The 24,156-nt window shown below is 46.8% G+C and overlaps 1 protein-coding gene across 1 annotated transcript in view; it reads right to left on the reverse strand.

Annotated features, from left to right (window-relative positions):
* Nucleotides 1-19,872, reverse strand: part of LOC100477171 (two pore calcium channel protein 1) — a 42,619-nt gene extending 22,747 nt beyond the window's left edge. The window contains exons 1-10 of the mRNA XM_034659554.1: nt 19,564-19,872; nt 13,021-13,039; nt 9,679-9,770; nt 8,564-8,678; nt 6,924-7,052; nt 4,842-4,958; nt 4,626-4,744; nt 4,320-4,421; nt 2,779-2,905; nt 795-996 (exon numbers count right to left, since the gene is read on the reverse strand). Coding sequence (XP_034515445.1) covers nt 795-996; nt 2,779-2,905; nt 4,320-4,421; nt 4,626-4,744; nt 4,842-4,958; nt 6,924-7,052; nt 8,564-8,678; nt 9,679-9,770; nt 13,021-13,039; nt 19,564-19,652 — 1,111 coding nt within the window. The 5' untranslated portion in view covers nt 19,653-19,872. The remainder of the gene's footprint in view (nt 1-794; nt 997-2,778; nt 2,906-4,319; nt 4,422-4,625; nt 4,745-4,841; nt 4,959-6,923; nt 7,053-8,563; nt 8,679-9,678; nt 9,771-13,020; nt 13,040-19,563) is intronic.
* Between the last annotated feature and the right edge of the window lie 4,284 nt (nt 19,873-24,156).

The raw sequence follows: 24,156 nt of genomic DNA on the forward strand, positions 1-24,156 counted from the left end.
AAGCTACCCCTCCCTTTTGGTATGTTCCCTTCTGGACTCTTCCAGAAAAGGATGAAGTGAGGGTGTTCTGCAGTTTGGGATATATTTTAGTCACCTCACGTCTTTCCATATTGACGTACCATCTTCACAGTCATTTTTTAAGGTCGCCACAATTTCCCATTACGTGACTATCAGAATCTGGGGCGGTTTAGCACAATGAGAAAAAGCACAGGCCTCGGAGTGGAACGGCCTCGACCACTCTGCAGCTGTGTGGCCGTGGGCAAACTACTTAACCTCTTCCAGTCTCAGTTTCCATATTGACAAATGAGGATGACAAACATCCCCACCTCAGTGATCACGTACACACCACGCACGGAAAAAAGTTGTGACAGTGGCTTCTGCCTGATACGCATGCCACAGAGATGAAGTGCTATTCGTAATGGCTACCGACCACTAGTACCTGAATTTTAGGTTACTTTCAACTTGCTGCTTTCAAATACTGCATGTGATGTAGATGACGTCCCTAAAGCAGTGTCAGTGGTGGAATGACCGTGACAAGGTAAGGGCTTTTGGATGGCTCCTTACATGCTGACAATTCGCATGGGGCCAGCCCTGTCAGAACACAGCATGAAAACTCAAATTCCGCTGGATTGTTGCCAGCTGGGGGTGCCCACGTATATTTTTATTTGCAAATGTAAGAAAATTAAAAAAAAAAAAAACGACAACACAGTACTGCTGTTTCTCGAATCACTCTCAGGAGCCACCCATTTTTGAACGCACAGCGAAGAGGATAGTCAGAGGCCAAGGCTTCTTACCCACGTGGCCCTTCTGTCCCTCGTCGGAGATCCTCAAAAGGAGCTCCAGGTGGGGACCACTGATGTGTGGCATCACGATCCTGGCCAGCTGCTTCCACCGGGCCTCCATCACCACAAACTCTGTGCCCACCTTGACTTTCAGAATGTTGAAAGCCTCTATCATTTTGTGACGTTTCAGGTATGCCAGTTTGCGAATCTCGTTCTTTAAAAAACAGAATTGTGGTTTTTAAGAGAAAGATTCAAGAAAGCCTTGTTTCTTTCCCCTAAACGTGTCAAAGTAGTTGATGGGCCAAAGAGAAGGCACTGATGGGTCTACTATTAAGCAAGGTATGTGATCCCTCCCTGGCCGCAGGTACACGTAGCTAACCCGTCTTCGTAAACAAAAGTCGTCTTACCAAGTTTACAGGAGGAAGCCCGTGAAGGATAATCTGTGTGATGAGAAACAGAACAGCACGAGGCAGACTGGTCCCAACTCCACTCTGCCCAGGAGGAAGGGAGATTCCAGAAAGGAAGGAAATCGGGTGTGCTGCTGAGACACAGGGAGACCCCAGGAAGGGAGAAGATAGAGCTACCATTAAGTTAATCAAGAAAGAGAAGGGGAAGAGGAGAAAAAGTCAGGGAAGTGAAACTAGGCTAGAAGTGGTCCGGAAGGAAGAGGTCCAAGGCAGGAAGGACAGCTGGGCCTGCCTAGAGCTGCCATCTGGACTGAGCACAGGGAATCTTCCAGAGGAGAGTAGGCTGGACAGGCCTTCTCAGGTTACAGTCACCTGCTGCCCACTCCTACTGCTCCCTGTAAGCCTGTTACCCAATAACATCATCACTTCATTGATTATATAGCTAAACTGTAGATTTTTAAGGGGTGTGGGCTGTGTCTTAATCATCTTTGACTTCTCAGCACTTGGACTGGTGCTGGGCGCCTAAAGCACATTTAAGATTTTCGCTGACTGATCCCTGTTGCAGAGGATTACCCAAAGAAGCACCGCCTTGGGGTTGGGGCGGGTAGAGCAACAGTTCTGTCCAGCAGCGACAAAGAGGAGAGGCACACCAGACTCTCTGGGACGGCCTCTTTCCACCCAGAGGAAGTCGGAGTAGGAAGGTCTCCGGAGACCTGGCCCCTGGGGCAGGGGCAGCTCAAATCCCCACAGTACATAGACTCCTTAGGACCAGGACAGGCCAGACACCTTCAAAGGCCATTTGGGCCAAATCTCAGACTCAGTCCCACCACCTGCTTGTCCTTAGCTGCAAACACTGAAGTTCCCCCTGATTTTCTTCTTGTTCCCTGGTGACACCATCCCCATGCAACGAAAAATTCAGAACAGAACCAAAAGGATCAAGAACCAAAAAGCAATGTATTCCCTTAAGGAAAATCATTCTTTGATGAAAAGCCTCTCTGTGCAGCCAGTTTCACAAGATGAGAAAACCCCCAAGCAGAGATGGGGGCGGGGGTAGGTGACGTGGCTAGGTATCTCAGGTATCTCAGTGGCTTCTGAGCTGGAAATAAAACATCCTCCACCCCGAGTACCCAGAAGCCTCTGCCCACCCAACACCTCCATGAATTCTCCAGACATAAATCAAACAGGCAGGTACCAGGGCAGAAACCGTTGGCTTTGAGAAGCTTTTGCTTCTGCCGGAGAGGGGAAAAGGAGTTGGGAGCTTGGGGAATATCCCCAACTCCCATTCTCACACAAAACGTGTCAAGGAGCCATGAACAACGTCATGCCCTAAGAGCAAGGAGCAAGGCAAGGACCTGCCACTGCCCGCAGTGTCCAGACACACTGTTAGAGCCATCACAAGGACCGGTAATGAACCGCCCCACCTAGCAGAATAGAGCAGGACGCCACAGCGGGCTTCAGATCGGCCAAAGCGAAAAGAAAAAGGACACTTTCAAATATTGAGCATCTGCATTTGCCAGCCTCTTTGCCAGTGGATCCGGCCCAGATGCCCGGCCCCCTGCCCCCAGCCCCCTTCCGCTCACGCACGGTACCTTTAAGTGCTTCCTGTAATTGTTGTAGACCACAGCCAGAAAGACGGACATGAAGATGTAGGTATTGATGATGATGTAGGTTATGAAGTACAGAGAATACCACCAACTGAAGTTATAGGCAGGCATCCTGGAAGGAAAGAATTATGTGGCATGGGTTTTCATAGCCTCGGTCCCTAGTGCCTAAAAGGCTGGCCTCACGTGCCATCCCACATGAACAATCCACGTGCACGAGGCACAGCTAAACCTTCTCTCACTCTAACCGCCCCGCATACGGTGAGGTGCCGGGCCAGGGGGCCGCAGAGCCATCACCACCCCTAACGCTAAACAGCTGACTCCAACTTGCCTTCTGACTTCCATGGTGCCTCACAGAGGCAGCAGCTAGGACCTTGGAGATCCCCCAATACCATTCTCTCCCTTCGCAATGAGAAAATCAAGAAGCCTAAAAAGGAGACCGACTTGCCCAGAACCACAGAAGGAATCGAAGCGTGGCTTGGGCTTATACTCAAGGCCCTTCAGGGACAACAGACTGCCTTGCTGGGGGGGGGCGGGGCAGGTAATTTTCTAGCCACTCTAGGACAATGAGAAGGAAAGGGGCACCGTTAACAGTGGCACCAGGACGAGAGGTGTGCTCACTCCACCTTTAATGGAAGTTGGATTTCATACAGGTGGGGGGCTTGGGAGCATGGCCAGCAGCCCAGGGGCTGAGAGAAAATCCAAGAGAACACAAGGAGGGCCAGAACTGTACCTTGCCCGCGCTGTGCCCAAGCCAGGCCCAAGAGTGGGCAACAACTCAGAACAAGTCAGTGTGATGATCACACACAGANCGCCCGCGCTGTGCCCGAGCCAGGCCCAAGAGTGGGCAACAACTCAGAACAAGTCAGTGTGATGATCACACACAGAGCTAGATGACCGAGAGCCCCCTCCACGTGCAGTATGGCCTGAGCTGGGATTGACATTTGCAGGTAGAGCCCCGTCCAGGCCCTGAACCCCAAGACCTGTCTACTCAGTGTAGCACTGTTTAATAATCTCACGTCCACAAACAAGGTTAATCCACAATACAAAGGACATTAGGAAACAAACAAACAAACCATCATGTTTTCCTCCTAAGTAAAGTCCATTTGTGGAGAATTGGCATTTTGAGGGGGGAAGGCAACAACTAACTAATCTTCACATCGTTTTCCTGTTTCATTTAACCAGAAAAGCACATCGATGCTTAGGAGAACGAGCCATGGTTCCATTATAAAGATGGCTTAGTGTTTAGATTCAAGACTCAGAAAAGTCCTGGAATAGAAAGTAGGCTCAAATATTTAAGAGTTGTATCTCATGAGATGTCTCCTGTTGCTTTCAGTTTAAAAAAAAAAAATCAATTTAGTTTTAAATAGAGAGAGGGTAGGCTATCATTAGTGTAAACATTTTACATTCTTCAAAAATCACTACTTCTCCTCTCTCAGTCCTGCTGGTGTCCCGAGACAGCAGCCTTTAATGAAGTGAATTCTGTCACGATAACAGGTGTCCGTGAACGTGAGCAGAGATGAACGTACATTACGTCAGGGCTGTTTGCAGTAGTGACCAGCACGTAGAGTTCAAATGCTATCTCCAGGATATTTGTGAAGTAGGGCGAGCCTTCCACTGTTTGAAGACCCCTAAAGAGGAACCAAAAACACATAGTGAGAAACTCACACACGTAAATAAAGCTGTGGTTTCTAATACACTTTTTCCCCTTTCAAAAGCACTCCTGGAGTGTCTGAACGAAGAAGATGGCATCCGGTGACAGATTCTGCCGCCAACGGGCTGAACCCAAACAGGGGAGAAGTCACAGGCAGAAACTTCCAAACCAGTGTGCTCACCTATCCCCAAAAAGCTTCAAGGCCATAAGGGAGAATATCAGCACACTGAACACGAACAAGAGGAAGACGTAGAGGATATCAGGCAGAGTGTTCCGGATGCTTCTGAAAGTTCTTCGGATCTGCGGAGACAAAATTTAATTTCATTTACAAGAAATCAGCTAACTTTCTGCAAAAACAAAAACCAAGCCCTTGTGTTATCCTAAGGTATATCCTTACCTGACGACTTTCAGGGAAGTTAATTAGGAAGACTGGCCTTAAGGCCCTTGACCATCGAATGCTGTGGATATTAACAGCTTCCAGGGAACCATAGATAATCAAATCGAACAAGGTCAGCTGTGAGAGACACGGGACAAAACTGTCAGTGTCGTGCTGCTAGAGGACACACACAGGAAGTGACAGTGTGGAACCCAAGCCTGTGGTCCCAGGGATACTTCCCAGATTGAGTATGCCTTAAATATCTTAATAAATATTTCTAAAATATTTCTAAAAATAAAACAAGTACAGAGAGATTGTCTCCATATTCTGAGGGTTCAGCAGATGGGTGAAGGGAAGTCAAAACAAATGTTTTGAGCGAGAAGAGACTGTGGGCATTCCAGGCTGTAGAGCCCCGCAGGCTGAGGAGGAGTGACTGGCAGGTGCATGGGGCGGCAGGCAGCTCAACCCAGCTAGAGTGAAGAGGGCCCCATGAAACATGTTTGCAGGGCTGGTGGCACTGGTTAGGTCTGTGGAGCTCATAGACATTTTTGACCAAGAGAAGGAAGTGATGGGAGATGTGCTTCCGGAGAATTAATTCAGCGGCGGCATCTAAAACACACGGATTGGGTGGGGATCTGAGGTTGAGGTGACCGTGGCAGTTCCCAAAAGGAGTGACCAGGCCCTGGGCCATGTTGTGGGAACAGAATGGCATGCAACAGAGAGACAGTGCGTGGCCACATCAGCGACTACTGCAACAGTCCAAGTGGGGAGAATGGAAATAGGGCAAGAGGCATCCTGAGGGGCTCTGGGAGGCTGGATGCAAGAGAAAAGAGAGTCTTGACTAAGAGAACTAGGAACTAGGTGTTGGGACATAAGGCACCACCCACAAACAAACAGCTGAGGGAGCGGAGGGGCAAAGAGGGTGGGTTTCGTCCCATTGTGTTTGCATTGACACACAGGCATAGAAACTACTGGCGAGCAGTTGGCCACAGACAAAAGAAACTCAGAGGGGAAACCAGTATCAGCTACAGCATGGGGACCCCTACCCTACCAGTGTTCATGGACGCTCTGGCTTAGAGGTGTGCAGACTGAGCCACGGGTTAATCGGAAAGAACCATGGTTCAGGCCTGCTTGCTGCTGCGCTGTCCTGCTATCTATGAATTACCTTCATCTAATCACCGAAGCGGCCTCTCTAGGCATTACAGCCGTGTTCAGAATACACACTCTGCCCCTCTAGGCGTAACGGCTTAGCACATACCCTCCCAGATTTCTCTGTGAGTGGTATACACAGTCTTTCCTTTTTCTTTGTAACAAAGATGAGATCCAGCTCTATGGTAACCTGTTCTTTTGACTCAATGAATGATAAGCACCTCCCCTTGGTAACAGACACATCCCCTGCTTTAACACTATTTCAGAGGGCTGAGTGGATCTGCCACATTTTATAGAACACGTATCCGCTGTCAGGAAATCGAGTTGTTTCCAATTTTTCAGTATTATGAACAGCTCAGCCATGACCAATCTTGTGGCTAAATCTTCGAACACATCCTTCTTTCCTAAAGATGAATTCCCAGGAATGGGACTCCAGGGTGCAAGTGTACATACATTTAAGGCTTTGGAAAGGGACTGCCACACGGCCTTCCAGAAAGACCGCTTATTCGTCCCTTCAGTAGGGTACAAGAGGTTCTTTTTTCTCTCAATCTTGCTAACACTGTTTCATAGGAAAACACATGGTATTTTATCGTTGTTTTAATATCTATTTCTTAATTAGTGAAATTACACATTTTTTTCCATATCTACTATTATTTATTTTTTCTTCTATGAGATGCCTCCACCTATTTTCAGCACTATTGGAGTTTCTGCCTTGTTTTTTTTTCCTTTTAATTTGGACGTGCTCTCGCTATGTTAAAATACGGCATTCACACTGTCATATTTTGCCTTGTTTAGTCTCCAATCGGGGTTCGCATTGCACTCGTGCTAACGAGGTGTTTGCTGTGCCGAAGTCTGTCCCTGTTGCTTTAACCAAGTCAAATCTATTCCGTCTTTTCACTTCATAGTTTCTGCTTTTGACCACAAACTCTTCAGGGCACTATAATGAGCACTCACCACTATGGTTACCATGATGCAGATGTTTTTTGTATCCTTCCAGAAAACCATCTGAGGAGTGACTTTCGCAAAATGTACAAGCCTCCCAAAGAATGCAGTCAGACAGAGTACTTCTGCTATCGAGGTAGCCTGCATGCAGAAAACAGAGACTAAACACAGCCCCCCGCCATTTGGAGAGTCAGCTTCAGCCCTCTTGAAACCGCCCCATCCCCCAAGCTACCTTGATGCTACCCTCTGAGAATCAACGATGTCCCTTAATTTCACTGCCAGTTGCAGCCAAATTCTTTACTGGTGGGGATGGTTTCTTCCTCTTAAAAGGAAACCTGTCTTCGAGCCATGAATCCCATGACCCAACAGGCAGGGCTTCCTGGGAGGGGCTGAATCAGCAGGCAGGGGATCCAGAAAGCATTTCCCCAGAAAGGGGGAGGTCAGGACCGGCAGACACAGGCATCTTCTGGGCTCTCCAATTCTCACATTCACATTTAGAACAGGCATCTAGATGTTCAGTTTCCCTAAAAGTAGAGTAACTCCCCAATGATACGTTTTGAATGCAGGTCATTTCTTAGCCATCTCTGCCGCTGCTGCCCTCTGCCTGTGTGTGGCTGGTTAGAGGAAAGAATGGAGGCCACCGAGCCCCAGTGCCACGTCCTGACCATCTCCTCTGTAAGGGATAGGACCCAGCTCCAAAGTCCCTACAGGCAGCTAGCCTGGCAGCCTGTGACCGCAGCCCATGCTTTCATGTGACTTCCCTGAGGCAGTAAGTCCTCCCTAACAAGGGCACCTGTCTCCATCATGGCGAGAGGAGGTTGGCAGAGCAGGAAGAGATGGGGACAGGGCAACCTGGCGTAGGCTAGGAAGACAGAAAGATCTGGGGTGAGGGCTGAAGGAATGGATTCCCTAAGGAATCAGCCAGGCAAGCTCCCAGCTAATGGCCAGCAGCACCTGCCAGCCTCCAGAGATCGACAGAGCTTCCAGATATCTACTACCCCAGCTCATGACACAGGAACAGAAAATCTGCCCAGTTGGGCCCCATTACCCACAGAATTATGGGAGGTAATAAAAGCCTGTTCTTCAAAGCCAGGGGTCGATGAACTTTATCAGTTAAAGGAGCAGACAGTACATACTCTAGGCCTTGCAAGTATCCAGTCTCGGTTACAACTACTGTCGGAGGCAGGAGCGGCATCAAGTTGGGAATTAACATGAATAGATGATCAATTTATTACTTAAACCGATCTGGAACAGCTGGTTAATTTGATGTATTACTCAAAATCATATGTGATCGGCTACTAAGCACCAATAAATACTCTAGCGATTTAGGACTAAAAAAAGCTGGAAACGTGACAAGTACAATTTGCATATTCCATCATATTATGACATTGTCTACTTACCATTTAATAGATATGCTTTGAAAATATCATTTGTCTATACAGTTTATCCCTGTGTACGGGGATAAAAGACAAAAACTTTCCACTCCACTGAAAATGCCTATGAGTGAAGCATCAGCTTCTTCCAGCCCCCAGCAATAAAAATAAAACCATGTTCATATTTCTTGAAATTTGGGGGGAAAAAAAAAGGAAGAGGAATGGGGCCCAATTCATCAATGACAAAGTCTGGGTAGCCATTTTGTTTTTAATCCTTACCAAGAAAGGCAGTGGGAACAGCGCGGGTACTTCAAACAGGGCGAGGGAAAGGTCTACACAAATAAAGAAGTAGATGGCTACTTGCATCGTCCAGTGGTTATAAAAGTAGTAAAGTCTGAAGACAAAAAGAAGAAAGGTGTTTATAAACAAGGAGCAGAGGTTAAACAGCACTCAAACTTCCCACTAGAAGACATGGTGGATAAAATACAAAGTACGGCTCTGGCCACATTTCTTTTCCTTTCAAGGGATGGTACTGAATCGAGCACACATTACAAGACACTAACAGAAAAAAATCAACATATTACCCTATCTCAACGCACAGTCTCTTTACAGTCTCCAGCTATGATTATACCTTCCTCATGGTGATTGTGACAATAATAAAAGACTACTTTTAGGGGACTTTGAACAGTGACCAGTACAGAGAAATCCTCAGTTAAAGTGACCTATTATTATGTGGCATGGTCGCCTAACCAATTTAAAATGTGCATCGTCCCATCTCGACATGATAGACTCAGAGGGCTCTCCCAGTCGCACACTCCTCTTCCTCAGGGACGGGGACAGTCCCCTCAACCTGCTTGAAGCTTCCAGGAACGAGGCATTCTTCGCTTCTGGAGGCACTGAGCCCTGATGATAAGAAATGGTTTTTTCCCTTATTTTGAGCCAAATCCTTGGTCTTAGTTCAAACATTTAGGGAGTGAGAGAGAAAAGGCACGATTCTTATGAGAAGAACAAATGTATGGAAAAGGCAACAGAAAGAAAAAGAACAAGGCTTTTCATTTAGATGGCTCTGAGAGGACAAACCATGTCTAAGAGGAAAAGATGATATATGTTTTACTTTGGATGTCCTCTCTGCTGTACCAGGTGTTCTCATTTACTCAATTACCCGTCCTTGATGTATTTATTGAATGCTTTCCTATGTGTGAGGCACCATGTTCTTATAACTTAAAAAAAAAAAAAGGCATTAGATTTTAACATTTTATCCAAAGCTATGTGCCACACCCTAGAGACTTCTCAAAATGTTTGGGGAGACAATGTCTTCAGCTTGGGTTTAACTTCAAGACTATTAAGAATTAGAGCACAGTGTGCTCTACGGGACAGTTTAACACTTTCATTACCTGATGGCCCGAGGAGATGTTTCAAAGGGAACATTTCTGTTGTACTGGGCATCAGAAACATAGGCAGCTGCCAGGAGGAGGTCCTGGTCCTCCTTGGGAGAAAGTACGGAGAGAGAACACCAATCAGAATAGGAAAGGACGCTTCTCTTTTTCAGACGTAAGTACAAAAAGAAACCCAGCCCCCCATCCCACTCTCGCCAGAGGTTATCCATATTATAGGACTGTTTAGACACCTCCAGATACATTGCTGGGTAACGGGAATCCTGCAGTGGGGCTGAGACAAGGGCATGCTTGACTTTCTTGAATTCAAACACAGGCTCTCAAAGGAAGAAATGAAAACAAGAAAGCACTGAATAGTAATATGCATGTCCTTAAATGGCATATTTACACTAACATATACAGGGCTATATACACACAAAATTGTATTTAGGGTACTTGATGGGTGGTTAGAGTGTTTTTCAAGGGTAATTTTGACACATAAATTATTGCCTTTCTGGATGACTTTTGAAGCTAACTCCTTCTTAAGGTATGACCCCACTCTATACATATACATAATTTTAAAACAATAAAATTGTATTCATATGATACAAAGCTTACTCTCTTCACTCAATATATTCTGGACATTTTTTTTCATGACAATATATATACACCTGCCCCATTCTTTTTTTTATAAATGCCTGTTACTTTAGGTAGAGTCTCCCTTTTATTTTTCTGTTTTAAACACAATTACATCAAATTTTTAAAAATATATATTACACATAGATACACATGCATAGCTTTGTGCCATATGAACGTTTTTGTAGGATAGAGTTGAACTTGTGAATGAAAGGTATTTGTTTTTTTATCTTGATAGATACTACCAAATTATTTCCCCAAAAGTTCTGTCTTTGATACGCCTCTAAATAGTACATAAGTATCACGTTTTCCTGCTTCTCGCCAACATTCATGTAATTTTAAATGACTGATAATCCTCAATCAGACAGAGGGGCATCTTGAGATTTGACTTTAAATCCCCTCATGACCAGGACAGTTGAGCCCCGTTTGTGATGACTCATATGTCTGATTCTGTATAAATGAGATGTAAAGCACACATACAAACAGACTAGCTATTTAGAGTACCTTCCTATGTACTTGACGAGGAAAACAACCTAATTATCCATTCAATTACGAGAGTTACCTCCTCGAAACACAGGACATCTTCCTGTTGGAATTGGAATGGAAATCTATCCCTGGTCAAGCAAGTCAATTTTGCAAATGCATGTAGTATTCAGAGAGGTCAAGATTCGAAACTTTATACCAATATACAAAAATATATATCTGGAGACACAGCAGAACTGCATTTCCTCGATTTATTTCATATAGCAACACTTAAAAAAATAAGTTATATTGTGTTAAAAAAAACACAAACATAGTTACTAAGACAAGTCTTCTAATAGACATGTCACTAAAGAAGAGATATGTATGCCTGGCAGAGACACACATAAGAGTTCGCTCAACATCATTAGGCATCAGGGAGATACATATTTAACCCACAGTAAGAAACCACTCCATATCGACTATAATGTCTGAAACTAAAGACTGACCATGCCATGTGTTGACCAGGATGTAAAGCAACTGGAACTCTCACACGTTGTTGGTAGGAATGGAAAACAGTTCAGTAGTTTCTCGGCCATTCCATTCCAAGTATTTACCGAAGAGAAAGAAAGCATGTGTCTACACAAAGACTTTACATCCAACCCAAGAACATGCCTTATGTTAGAACACCATCCCAAGGTTGTACTTGTATGCAAATATTCATAGCAGCTCAATAGTCGAAAATCAGAAACAACCAAAATGTCCACAAATAGAGGTATGGATAAACAAAATGTGATATATCTATACCATCAAAGACTACCCAGCCATAAAAAGGAATGAATTACTGATAAACACAACAAAATGGATGAATCTCAAAATAATTTTGCTGAGTGATAGAAGCTAACTCCTGTCCCCCCAAAAGAGTACCTACTACATGAGTACATAAAAGTCTGGAATATGCAAGCCAATCTATAGTGGCAGAAACCAGATCAGTTGTCTGGGGACGGGGAGGAGGGGACGGAGAGAGGGATGGATGGCAAACGGGAATAAGGAAACTTGTAGGGGTGACAGATATGTTCACTGCCTTGAATGTGGTATTAATATCCCAAGTGCACTCATATACCAAGACTCATCAAACTGCACACTTGAAATAAGTGTAGTTTAGCTTATGTCAATTACAGCTCAATAAAGCTGTTACAAATTGCCCAAAAAGAAAGATAAATGTTTTGATTAAAAATAGATATGGAACAACAATCTCAAAGGTGACTTAACTGCTCTAATAACCCATCACCTCTTGAGTCGTGTGCCTTCTCAGGCACAATTCTTAAAGGCAGGTTATTAAAAACTAAGAAGCACCAGGAGCGCCGGGGTGGCTCAGTCGGTGCAGTGTCCGACTCTTGATTTCGGCTCAGGTCATGATCTCAGGGTCATGGCACAGAGTCTGCTTGAGGTTCTCTATCTCCTTCTGCCCCTCCCCCTGCTTGTGCTCTAAATAACTAACAAATAAATAATAAGTAAAATCTTTGATAACTAAAAAGCAACATATAAATGTGTTAAGCACTTATCACACATTTTTCTTTTACATATTTAAAAAATATTTTAGTAGGCAATCTATTAATACCAATGATTTTTTCATTGAACATTTCAAACACTGAGGAACACTAGAGTTCCCCAGGATATGCTTAGAAATCCGTTTTAGGTAGAAAATGGCTAGCATCAACAAGAGTTTATTTAAGTGAATGCATACTAATCTTAAGAAAGTTCTATTAAGCCCCATAAAAGATTGTCCTGAAACAGCAACGAATTATAATATGAAGGCCTTTAAAAATATATTTAAGGCAAAAATCTCTTAAAGCCACTAGTGTTCCCAATTTAAAAAGATGATGCTACTAACATTCTTCCAGTCCCAGTGAAATGGTTTGTCTACAAACAAGCAGTTTGACAATCACAGATTTGAGATGTACCATCCACACACCCTCCAGGTAGAGAATAGAAAAAAATGTTCAGCAGCAATTCCTCAGCCAGCCAGGCCCTGGGGGCTACCTCCATCGGACACGACCCAGGCTCCCCACACTGAATGATATAAGCACCAGGGCACCTCTTCCAACACCCCCCTTGCCATCTGAACTCATGCCTGTTATGTTTAAATATGCTGACGCTTTCACAACAGCAAATTTACCTTTATGTTGTTTCCAAGCTTCTCCATTCTTAACTATTCCATTTCTGACATCTGCCTCTTTTTCAAATCTCACCTGCTCCATCTTCTGCTCCTGCTTGTCCTCCTTCTCTCCATCCTGTTTATGTGCAACTTCTAAGGCTCCTGCCCATCTTTGCTTGGGGAGAAGTACTCTCCACAGGCAAACTTCCTGTAATGACCATTCTCACTAGTACTAAGGCCATCTGGATCATTCCATAAAACAAATCATTTTCATGCAACCCAAGAATGTGGCTTGTGTTAGACATGCTGTTTCCAAACTGCATACTTTCAAGTTTACATGGAAACCACTGCCTGTATCCACCATGAAAACAAGCAAAGACCAAACAGCAATGTTCCCCCAGATGCAACTTACAGATGGCTCTGCACCACACAGCAGCAGCCCCAGCCTCAGAGAGGCACCAGCGCCGGCCAGGACGGCAGTTCTGAACTCCCACAGCACCCACCACCACCTTCCAAGCTTTGCTCATAAAGATCCCATCGTCCAGACCAAGTGCATCAGAGTCTCAAAGAGGTGAGACCCAGGACGAATTTGTAAAGTTCCCAGGGGATTTCAACACGCAAGCAAGATGGAAAATCACTGGTCTAAATATGGCCATTTTACTACTGCTTCTTGTATGCTTCATATTCTCATGGCACTAGGGCAATAACTAACTTCTCTGGATTTTCCCTTTCTCCTCTTCTTCTAGCTGTCACATTTTCTTCCCTCCCCCCAAGATGTGAAAATGTATTTAAGATTTTTGCGTTTTCTCCTTCAGCCCTCTCGACCCTGTGAACCTTCATTCTGCGGAAAGGTGGATGACTTAGAATCGTTTAGGGAGAGAGGGCGGAGAAAGTGCAGAGGGTTAGGGAATGATCATTTCCAGAAGCTCTTAGGAGAACTCAAGGAAGTTCCTTCCCTAAGCCCCCAGTGTAGGAATAAACAAACTAGAAGTTCCAGATACCTTTAAGTCAGACAAGAACCTTGACAAAGTTGTTGATAGAAGTGCTTCAAAAAAAAAAAAAAGCTGATATGTCTCATTTAGATATATAAGAAAATTAACCAAACTAACCACAACCTAAGGTAAAAACAAGTTACTGTGAATTTTAAGGAAAATTCTCTCCCATCTCAGTTTTTCCCTCTGTCACTACTAGCATTATACTTCCTATCTGTCTCTCTCTGCCTCCCTTCTTTGCCCCCATAGGTTATGGGCACACTGACGCCCAGAATAGAGGTGATCACTGCTTTCCCATGCAACCCCCATTCAAAAGCTTCTAGTGACTTCTCTTTGCCTAGAGTGCCCGCAGATCAAATGTAAAACTTGGCATTTAGGGGCTCCACAATCTCCCCTTTCTCCAACTTGGTCTCCCGCATTTCCCTACAGTAGACTTCTTCTATGGCTGAAACTAGAGGGTACATTGCCCACTGTCCCACCACCAGCCCCACTCCACACCTAAAACCAGGAGTACCCTTTCTAGAACTTTCCTTCATGGGGGGCCATCTCAAATCTCACTTCCTCCATGAAGACTGGCAATACCAGCAGCTTCCATTCCCAAACGGAAAGACTGCCAAGAGTAGCTAGAGTTATAAAGTATATTGTGGGCATTTCACATGAAGAAACAGCTATCTGCTAAGGGTAAGCTGGGGCATAGCAGCCATGGCAAGACTGTGAGAGAAGAGGTAGCAGTTAGCTGTTAGTATAAACACCTCATGTCCCTCTGTGCAGAAAGACCAACACCCTGCAGGCCGAGGGCAGCCTAAAGATGTGTTTTGTTTGGCCCAGAGAGTGCTTTATGGATGCTGGCTACTAATTCAAATTTTTTAAAAAACTGGAGCTTACACAAAAATTTGAACTTCTGGTTTCTCTTTGAAAGGTCATAACATCTGGCAACGTTGGGCTCTATTACAATATGTTTTTGCTACCCACCCTGATACTCAGGTCACCTGCATAAACACTCTTTATTTTTTCAAATTCTGTGGGTCGGCCAGGCAGTCCTTCTGGTCTAGGCCAACTTAGCTGATCTGTATGGTCGGTCTGGAGGAGATGGCCTAGGACAGCCACACTTACATGTCTGGCCATGTGGACCGTGCAGCAGGCTAGCCAGGGCCCTTCCACATGCTGGTGGTCAAAGGGTCCCCAGGAGCATCAGGAGAGCAAGCACCAATGCTTGAGTATTTTTCATATCTCTGCTTGTGTTGCATCTGCTAATGTCCCGTTGGCTAAAGCAAGTCTCATGGTCAATGGTCTCAAGGGCTGGAGAAATTGATTCCATCTCCTGACATAAGGAGTTGCAAAGGTGCATTGCAAATGGGATTGTATCCAGGACGGGAAAAGTCTGTGGCCATTTTTGCAATCTATGATAACCCCTGTAGCCACAACCAACTGGAAGTAGATAACCACGGTCTTCTTCGGGCAAAAGACATGCCCTCCACGTCACCACAAGCCCCACTTCCCTGAGTGGCTGAGTCGTTCCCACCTAGGCCACTGGCTTAATGTTCCTCCCTGGCCCCTGTGGACACTTCAGCTTGTGACCACCTGATATAACTAATCCTCTCCCAGGCCCTCCTGGTTACTCCCATTTTCCTCCTGCAAAAAACTTCTCCGCAAATCACTATAAAGGAACAACAGGAGACCAAGAGCCTGAGCCAGGGTATTCTGAGACTTGAAAGAAAAGTTTTAAGAATAAGAACATTCAAAGAGAAGCACATAAAACATCAGAGGTGATCACGCAGATCACAAAGTAACAGCATACTGAACATGGGCTCTCAGCCTTGGCTGTACTTTCAATACTTGGTAACTTCAAAGTTACTGTTACCCAGGCCNAACCACTGCCTGTATCCACCATGAAAACAAGCAAAGACCAAACAGCAATGTTCCCCCAGATGCAACTTACAGATGGCTCTGCACCACACAGCAGCAGCCCCAGCCTCAGAGAGGCACCAGCGCCGGCCAGGACGGCAGTTCTGAACTCCCACAGCACCCACCACCACCTTCCAAGCTTTGCTCATAAAGATCCCATCGTCCAGACCAAGTGCATCAGAGTCTCAAAGAGGTGAGACCCAGGACGAATTTGTAAAGTTCCCAGGGGATTTCAACACGCAAGCAAGATGGAAAATCACTGGTCTAAATATGGCCATTTTACTACTGCTTCTTGTATGCTTCATATTCTCATGGCACTAGGGCAATAACTAACTTCTCTGGATTTTCCCTTTCTCCTCTTCTTCTAGCTGTCACATTTTCTTCCCTCCCCCCAAGATGTGAAAATGTATTTAAGATTTTTGCGTTTTCTCCTTCAGCCCTCTCGACCCTGTGAACCTTCATTCTGCGGAAAGGTGGATGACTTAGAATCGTTTAGGGAGAGAGGGCGGAGAAAGTGCAGAGGGTTAGGGAATGATCATTTCCAGAAGCTCTTAGGAGAACTCAAGGAAGTTCCTTCCCTAAGCCCCCAGTGTAGGAATAAACAAACTAGAAGTTCCAGATACCTTTAAGTCAGACAAGAACCTTGACAAAGTTGTTGATAGAAGTGCTTCAAAAAAAAAAAAAAGCTGATATGTCTCATTTAGATATATAAGAAAATTAACCAAACTAACCACAACCTAAGGTAAAAACAAGTTACTGTGAATTTTAAGGAAAATTCTCTCCCATCTCAGTTTTTCCCTCTGTCACTACTAGCATTATACTTCCTATCTGTCTCTCTCTGCCTCCCTTCTTTGCCCCCATAGGTTATGGGCACACTGACGCCCAGAATAGAGGTGATCACTGCTTTCCCATGCAACCCCCATTCAAAAGCTTCTAGTGACTTCTCTTTGCCTAGAGTGCCCGCAGATCAAATGTAAAACTTGGCATTTAGGGGCTCCACAATCTCCCCTTTCTCCAACTTGGTCTCCCGCATTTCCCTACAGTAGACTTCTTCTATGGCTGAAACTAGAGGGTACATTGCCCACTGTCCCACCACCAGCCCCACTCCACACCTAAAACCAGGAGTACCCTTTCTAGAACTTTCCTTCATGGGGGGCCATCTCAAATCTCACTTCCTCCATGAAGACTGGCAATACCAGCAGCTTCCATTCCCAAACGGAAAGACTGCCAAGAGTAGCTAGAGTTATAAAGTATATTGTGGGCATTTCACATGAAGAAACAGCTATCTGCTAAGGGTAAGCTGGGGCATAGCAGCCATGGCAAGACTGTGAGAGAAGAGGTAGCAGTTAGCTGTTAGTATAAACACCTCATGTCCCTCTGTGCAGAAAGACCAACACCCTGCAGGCCGAGGGCAGCCTAAAGATGTGTTTTGTTTGGCCCAGAGAGTGCTTTATGGATGCTGGCTACTAATTCAAATTTTTTAAAAAACTGGAGCTTACACAAAAATTTGAACTTCTGGTTTCTCTTTGAAAGGTCATAACATCTGGCAACGTTGGGCTCTATTACAATATGTTTTTGCTACCCACCCTGATACTCAGGTCACCTGCATAAACACTCTTTATTTTTTCAAATTCTGTGGGTCGGCCAGGCAGTCCTTCTGGTCTAGGCCAACTTAGCTGATCTGTATGGTCGGTCTGGAGGAGATGGCCTAGGACAGCCACACTTACATGTCTGGCCATGTGGACCGTGCAGCAGGCTAGCCAGGGCCCTTCCACATGCTGGTGGTCAAAGGGTCCCCAGGAGCATCAGGAGAGCAAGCACCAATGCTTGAGTATTTTTCATATCTCTGCTTGTGTTGCATCTGCTAATGTCCCGTTGGCTAAAGCAAGTCTCATGGTCAATGGTCTCAAGGGCTGGAGAAATTGATTCCATCTCCTGACATAAGGAGTTGCAAAGGTGCATTGCAAATGGGATTGTATCCAGGACGGGAAAAGTCTGTGGCCATTTTTGCAATCTATGATAACCCCTGTAGCCACAACCAACTGGAAGTAGATAACCACGGTCTTCTTCGGGCAAAAGACATGCCCTCCACGTCACCACAAGCCCCACTTCCCTGAGTGGCTGAGTCGTTCCCACCTAGGCCACTGGCTTAATGTTCCTCCCTGGCCCCTGTGGACACTTCAGCTTGTGACCACCTGATATAACTAATCCTCTCCCAGGCCCTCCTGGTTACTCCCATTTTCCTCCTGCAAAAAACTTCTCCGCAAATCACTATAAAGGAACAACAGGAGACCAAGAGCCTGAGCCAGGGTATTCTGAGACTTGAAAGAAAAGTTTTAAGAATAAGAACATTCAAAGAGAAGCACATAAAATATCAGAGGTGATCACGCAGATCACAAAGTAACAGCATACTGGACATGGGCTCTCAGCCTTGGCTGTACTTTCAATACTTGGTAACTTCAAAGTTACTGTTACCCAGGCATCACTCAGACCAACTAAATCAGAATCTCTGTGGTAGGGCCTGAACCCAGATACAGTTCTAAAAACTCCCCAGGTAATTCTAACCAACAGAAAGGCTGAGAATCACTAGCATTGGATTATTTCAATTTCAAAGCTGAAAGTGCTAGTAAAAGTACCAAAGGAGTGGACTGCCACCTTAGAATCTGCCAAAAGACACACCAGGCAGAAAAAGGATCTAAAAAAGTGACTTGAAAGGAGAAGGTGGAAATGCATTTCCGATGACTAGGCAGTTTTTTATTAAGTGACCCAAAACTAACCACGTCTTCATAGCTACCAAGTGTCTTAGGTCAGAGCCTTGCTTGGCTTAATGACTCAATCATCGCTGTTATCTCAGAAAATGAGAGGTTCTGCTAGAATTACCAGTTGATACCAGGCTCCTTGCCTTTTATGCCTGCTCCCCTGGGAGAGGTCTTTGAAAGACACTGAGACATAAGTATGTGATTCCTGCAGGAGCTCATTAAGCCAAAAGCCTCACCCAGGATCAGCCCTCCTTGCATTTCTTGAGGTCTCCGATTATTAGGTTTTTACATTCTTCTCTATTTAGACAAAGAAACATTAAGTACACATAAAGTTTCTCTTGCCACAGAAAACTCTGGTGATCACAGGTTCATCACTGTGCAGAATGAGGGGACCACCACCTGGTTTGGGTCAGAGCTAGGGACCAAGAATCCTTTCCCTCCTCTTTCTCCTTGACCAGCTTTCCTCTACCTTAAGGAGACATGGTAGAATTCACCTGTTGGAAGTGGCCAGGCCTCTTTGAGAGACCAGCAGGCCAAAGAGGGAGGCCAATGCACCAGGCAGGGCTTTTAAACCCCACACAAGACAGCCTGCCTGGTGGACTCCCTGAAGCAGGCCACAGGAGCCCACAGACAAGAGGCAGGGGCGATACCAGAACAGTCCAGAGCAGAAATGGCCCGCTCAAGGAGGAGAGGAAGAGGGACTAAAACACCCTTCACTTCCCACCCCCTTCCTTCCAGAAGGAAAGGCAGCACACATGAACGAACGTTCCCACCTGAAGCCTGGCTGTCTTTACCGTGTACCAGGCACCGTGCCCTGGGCCTCACTGACAAGGTCTTCAGACTCCTCCGAGGCGGGTATGACTTATCATTCCCACCTTACAGAGGGGAAACCGGAGGCTCCACCAGGTAACGGGCCCCCTCATCTTGTAATTCACCGCTAGGATTTTCTGAGTCAGAGCAGGGGCTCCAACGACTGGAGTTCTGCTTCCCTCTGCACTCTGAGCTCTTATCCAGCGAGAGAAAACAGTCCAGGAACGACTGCTTGGAAGCTCCACGTCTTCCAAAGACGTGCAGAGCTGAGCCCATCTGCTTCGTCCCGCGGGGATGAGAAGAGCCGGAGCTGCATCAGCACTCCCAGAGCCACATCCTGCAGCCTCTTCCCGGGCGTTTCCCTGCAGGGGGACCCTCCGATGTTTTCCTGCCGCCATGGAGCACAGTGCGGCGAGCACGGGCCACCCTAGACCCCGGGACGCGCAGGGGCGCGCTAAATTGGCACCGGACCCCCAACACGGAGCCCGGGCGCGCGTTCCAGCTCCGCCCCCGCCCGGGGGAGGCGGCTCCGGGTGGGCTCAGGCGGCGCGGGCGCGGACTTGACAGCCCCCCACTCCAGCGTGCAGGGCTGCGGCCCCGGGGCGCGGATCCCGAGAGCTCCAGCCGCCTGTGCGCTTCCCAGAGGAGCAGCCCCGGTGCCAGGGCTCCTGCGGCCCAGAAGACGGAGTCAGCCCCGCGGCGGAGGAGCTCCTCGCCCGCCTCCCTACACGGGGCCCTTATTCCCAGCAGCCGGCGCTGGCTTTGCGCGGAGTCGCGCTCGGCCGGGAGGGAAATCTCGGGGCCGGAGACTCTGCCGTCGGCGCGCGCCGCCAGCCTTCGAGGTGTCCTGCGAACGCGGCGGCCGTCGCCTCCTTACCTCCTGGGCGGGCGGCTCCTCGGAGGGCTGCGGGCCCAAGCGGCGCACGCCCGCGGCTCGGCCAGCCCCAGGCATCTCGGGCGGCGGGCCGGGATGCTGGAGCGTCGGGGCCGCCGCAGCGGACTCTGTCCTCGGGCCCCGGGAGGCCCGGGCTGGGCGCGCTCCGCTCGGCCCTTCACGTGACCACGGCGAGGACGGCCCGAGGCGGCCCCGAGGGCGGAGGACCAGCGGCAGGCGCGGCGGGCTTCCAGGCTCTGGCCCCTTCCCCGCCCGGCCTCCCGGCCGCGCTCCGGAGCCAGGGGCGGGTACGCGGAGCGGGCGGGGGCGGGAGCGGGCAGTCGAGGGGCCGCGGGGGACGAGCTCCGGCTGGTGGAGGCGTGGGTTAGAGGCCACCCTGGCATAAGGCCCCCACCGTGTGCAGTGGAAGCACCAGTAAAATACTTGTTTTGAGAATTAAATTAGTTAATATATATTCAGTGGCTGCCACTGGCGAGGGCCCAGTAAATGTTGATTCCCTTCCCGTCCTAGTGGAGACCCCGGGGAAACCTGGGTGTGGACTCAGTGGGGCCTCCTAGGGCAGATACTTTTGGGGAGGGGGCGCAGACCCTCCTCCCTTCCCCCACGGTGCCCCCAGTTCCAGCTTGGCCAGGAACTTAGCGTTGCCAGAATTGATGAATTTTCCAGAGAAAACAAAAATGCAGATTGCATGAGACTGTTCCTGATTTTTTAAAAATGTTGGTCATGAATTTATTATAACAACACATATAAAATACTGGAGGCCAATTCTTAGATGAGTCTTGGCCAGCAGAGCCAGTGGCCCTTGACCCAGTACCAATCAACTTCATTGACCCTTCCCAGAGAAAGAGGAGGCCTGGCAGGGCTGGGACTGGCCCTGGTCACCCAGCAGGAAGCACAGTATCCTCTTAGGTGGTCCATCCGGACTCTGTGCTAGGTATTGATGGCTACCATGGTCCAACTCAGAAACTATAGCAAGCAAAATCCTGCCCCACTCCTACCTGACCCCCCACCAAAAGACTGCACATCCTACTCCCTGGGACTATGAATCTGTTACTTTACTCCTCAAAAGAGATTTTGAACATGTAATTCAGGTCACTCATCAGTTGATCTTAAAATACAGAGATTATCCTGGATTATCTAGGTTGGCCCAAATGGAATCACATGAGCCCTTAATAGCATCAGAGAAAAGCAGAAGGGGAGGTGAGAGATTGGAAGCCCAGGAAGGGCTCCATGTGCCTGGCCAGGATGCTGCTGCCTTGAAGATAGAGGGGAAATGCAAGGAACTGAATTTGGCCAACAATCTGAATGAACCTGGAAGCAAATCCCCCCTCCCCCGCAGCTTCCAGAAAGGAACACAGCCCTGCCTACACCTTTACTTCAGCCACGTGAGACTCAGGGCATAGAGTCCAGCCATGCCTTGCTGGAATTCTGACCTATAAGACTATGAGATAATAAAAGGATGTTGCTTTAAACTCCTAAATTTGTGGCAATTTGTTACACAGCAATAGAAAATGAATACAGGACACCAGCCTGCCCTTCAATGCCAGAGTTGAGTTCTAGCCATGAGGCTGGCCTGCTGTGAGAGCACCATCTAGCCCCAGTCCCTTCATGAGCATGCCGGGCACTGTGTCTGCCACTGCCCACCTCCTCTGATTATTCCCACACAATTCTAATATCACATCCCCTGAAAGCCCTTCCTCCACTTCTCCCAGCCAACGGATCGCTTCCTCTCTGTGGTCCCATGCTCTTCATGAAAATGACCACATGGTGCCTCAGTTCTTCTATTTGTATATGCTGTCCCACCCCACTAGGACAAGCACCTGGCAGAGGAGAGGGCAGGAAACTTTCATCTTTGAATCCGCACTTCCTGAACAGGCAGGCATATGGTAAGCAGGTGAAAGGGCAAAGCAGAATTCATACCAGCTTGTACCCAATGACCCATGTCTACAGGATGTCTGAAATAATTCTTATAATGTTTATTGTGAGGGATGCCTGGGTGGCTCGGTCAGTTAAGCATCTGCCTTTGGCTTGCAGGGTCCTGGGATGAGTCCTGCATCCGGCTCATTGTTCAGTGGGGAGCCTGTGAGAAGCTCTCTGCCTGCCACTCCCCCTGCTTGTGCTCTCTCTCACACAAATAAATAAAAATCTTTTTAAAAAATGTTTATTGTGAGGATCACCATAAAACTCTGCACACCCTTGAAAAAAGACAATTATTCTATTTCTATCCCAAGTGGTGACTTATGGAATGGTTGTTTAATGGCAGGTCTTTTAAAATGGCTTTTTTTTTTTTTGGTAAAATGTAAATGTATTCACAACTATTAACCAGTTTGGGTGAACATCCTTCTCTACATCTTTCTTTACCTGCACACACGTGAACATGCTTGAACGCAGCTCTGTGCAAATGAGATTATTCCTCCCCTGCAGACACTGCTGACCCCCACCCTCCTATCCACACCCTGCCCACCCAGGAACCCAGACTCGGTCAGGCCTCCATCCCATCTCCCACTAGATGATCCTGCTTGGCTTAGGCCAATCTTTACAGGGTGTTTTCCCAGCAACAGTTATCAGTCTCAGTAGTAGCTCAGCCTGCCTAAAAGAAGCTATGGCCCACAAGGAGTGGCTTCTTTCTCCCTCTTCCTTCCCCTTGTCCTATAAATGTAATATAAAAATCATAATTCCCAACAGCCACTGGAGAGCATCTTGCAGCCAGCCTCGGGTGAAGTTGATGCTGCAGATGGCAGAGCAGAGAGGTGCACGCAGCCAAGTCTCTGATGGCCTCATGGAAAGACTTTCTGGCACCTTCCTCCCCAGAATCATCTGATCTTTGAACTTAGAATTATGTAAGCTGTATTATACAGCCCAGGAGACAGAATGAAGCTGATCTGTATGGCTGGTAGGAAAAAAATCTGTAAGATATTAAATGGGAGAGGAGAGTAGTACCCTCCACAGAGTTTGGTATCTTTTATAGAAATTTTTTAAAGGATGCATTTACTTATACTTCCTGATAAATGACCTCAATATGTTCCCTGAAGGATACGTAAGTAAACTGCCAAGGGTGCTTACCTTTGAGCACACAGCAGAGAGTAGAAGCTTAAAGGGAGAGAAACTTTTTCCTTGTATACTTTCCTACAAGGTTTCATTTTTAACTATATCTCTATTTTACTTTCACATGTTTGCATATGGTAAAATCAACAATTTTGCCTATTTAATGAAAAAATATTTTCTGTAATGGAAAAATTTAAAACTCTGGTAATAGCGCCCGAGAATGTTTATTCCTGCCAGCGTCGCTGCTGGTGGGGAGAATGCACCTCTGTAGGGAAAGAATGAAACAGATTTAGAAAGCACAGCCTTTAGACGCCGGTTACCAAAACGTGCACCCTGTAACAGTAACTTCGGGGTATTGTATAAGTTTGCTGGGGCTGCCATAACAAAATACCACAGACTGGGGGGCTTAAACAATAGAAATTTGCTTTCTCACAGCTCTGGAGGCTAGAAGTCCAAGATCAAGGTGTTGGAGGGTTGGTTTCACCTAAGGCCTCTCTCCTTGCTTTGCAGATGGCCACCTTCTCCCTGTGTCCCCACATGGTCTTTCCTCTGTGCATGTCTGCATCCCAATTTCTACTTCACATAAAGACAGCAGTCCTGGATTAGGGCCTACACTCATGACCTCACTTTAACTTCATTATCTTTGTAAAGACCCTAACTCCAAATAGGGTCACATTCTGAGGTACCGGGGGCTAGGAATTCAACATATGAATTTGGTTGGGGGACACAGTGAAGCCCATGACAGGTACTAATTACCATATCCCCACTTTGGAGCCAAGAAAACAGGCTCAGAAAGGAGAATCGACCTGCCCCAGGCCACACAGCTTGAAGGTAGTGGCA

This window comes from Ailuropoda melanoleuca, chromosome 4 (assembly GCF_002007445.2).
Source record: "Ailuropoda melanoleuca isolate Jingjing chromosome 4, ASM200744v2, whole genome shotgun sequence".
In the NCBI taxonomy this organism is placed as follows: Eukaryota; Metazoa; Chordata; class Mammalia; order Carnivora; family Ursidae; genus Ailuropoda; species Ailuropoda melanoleuca.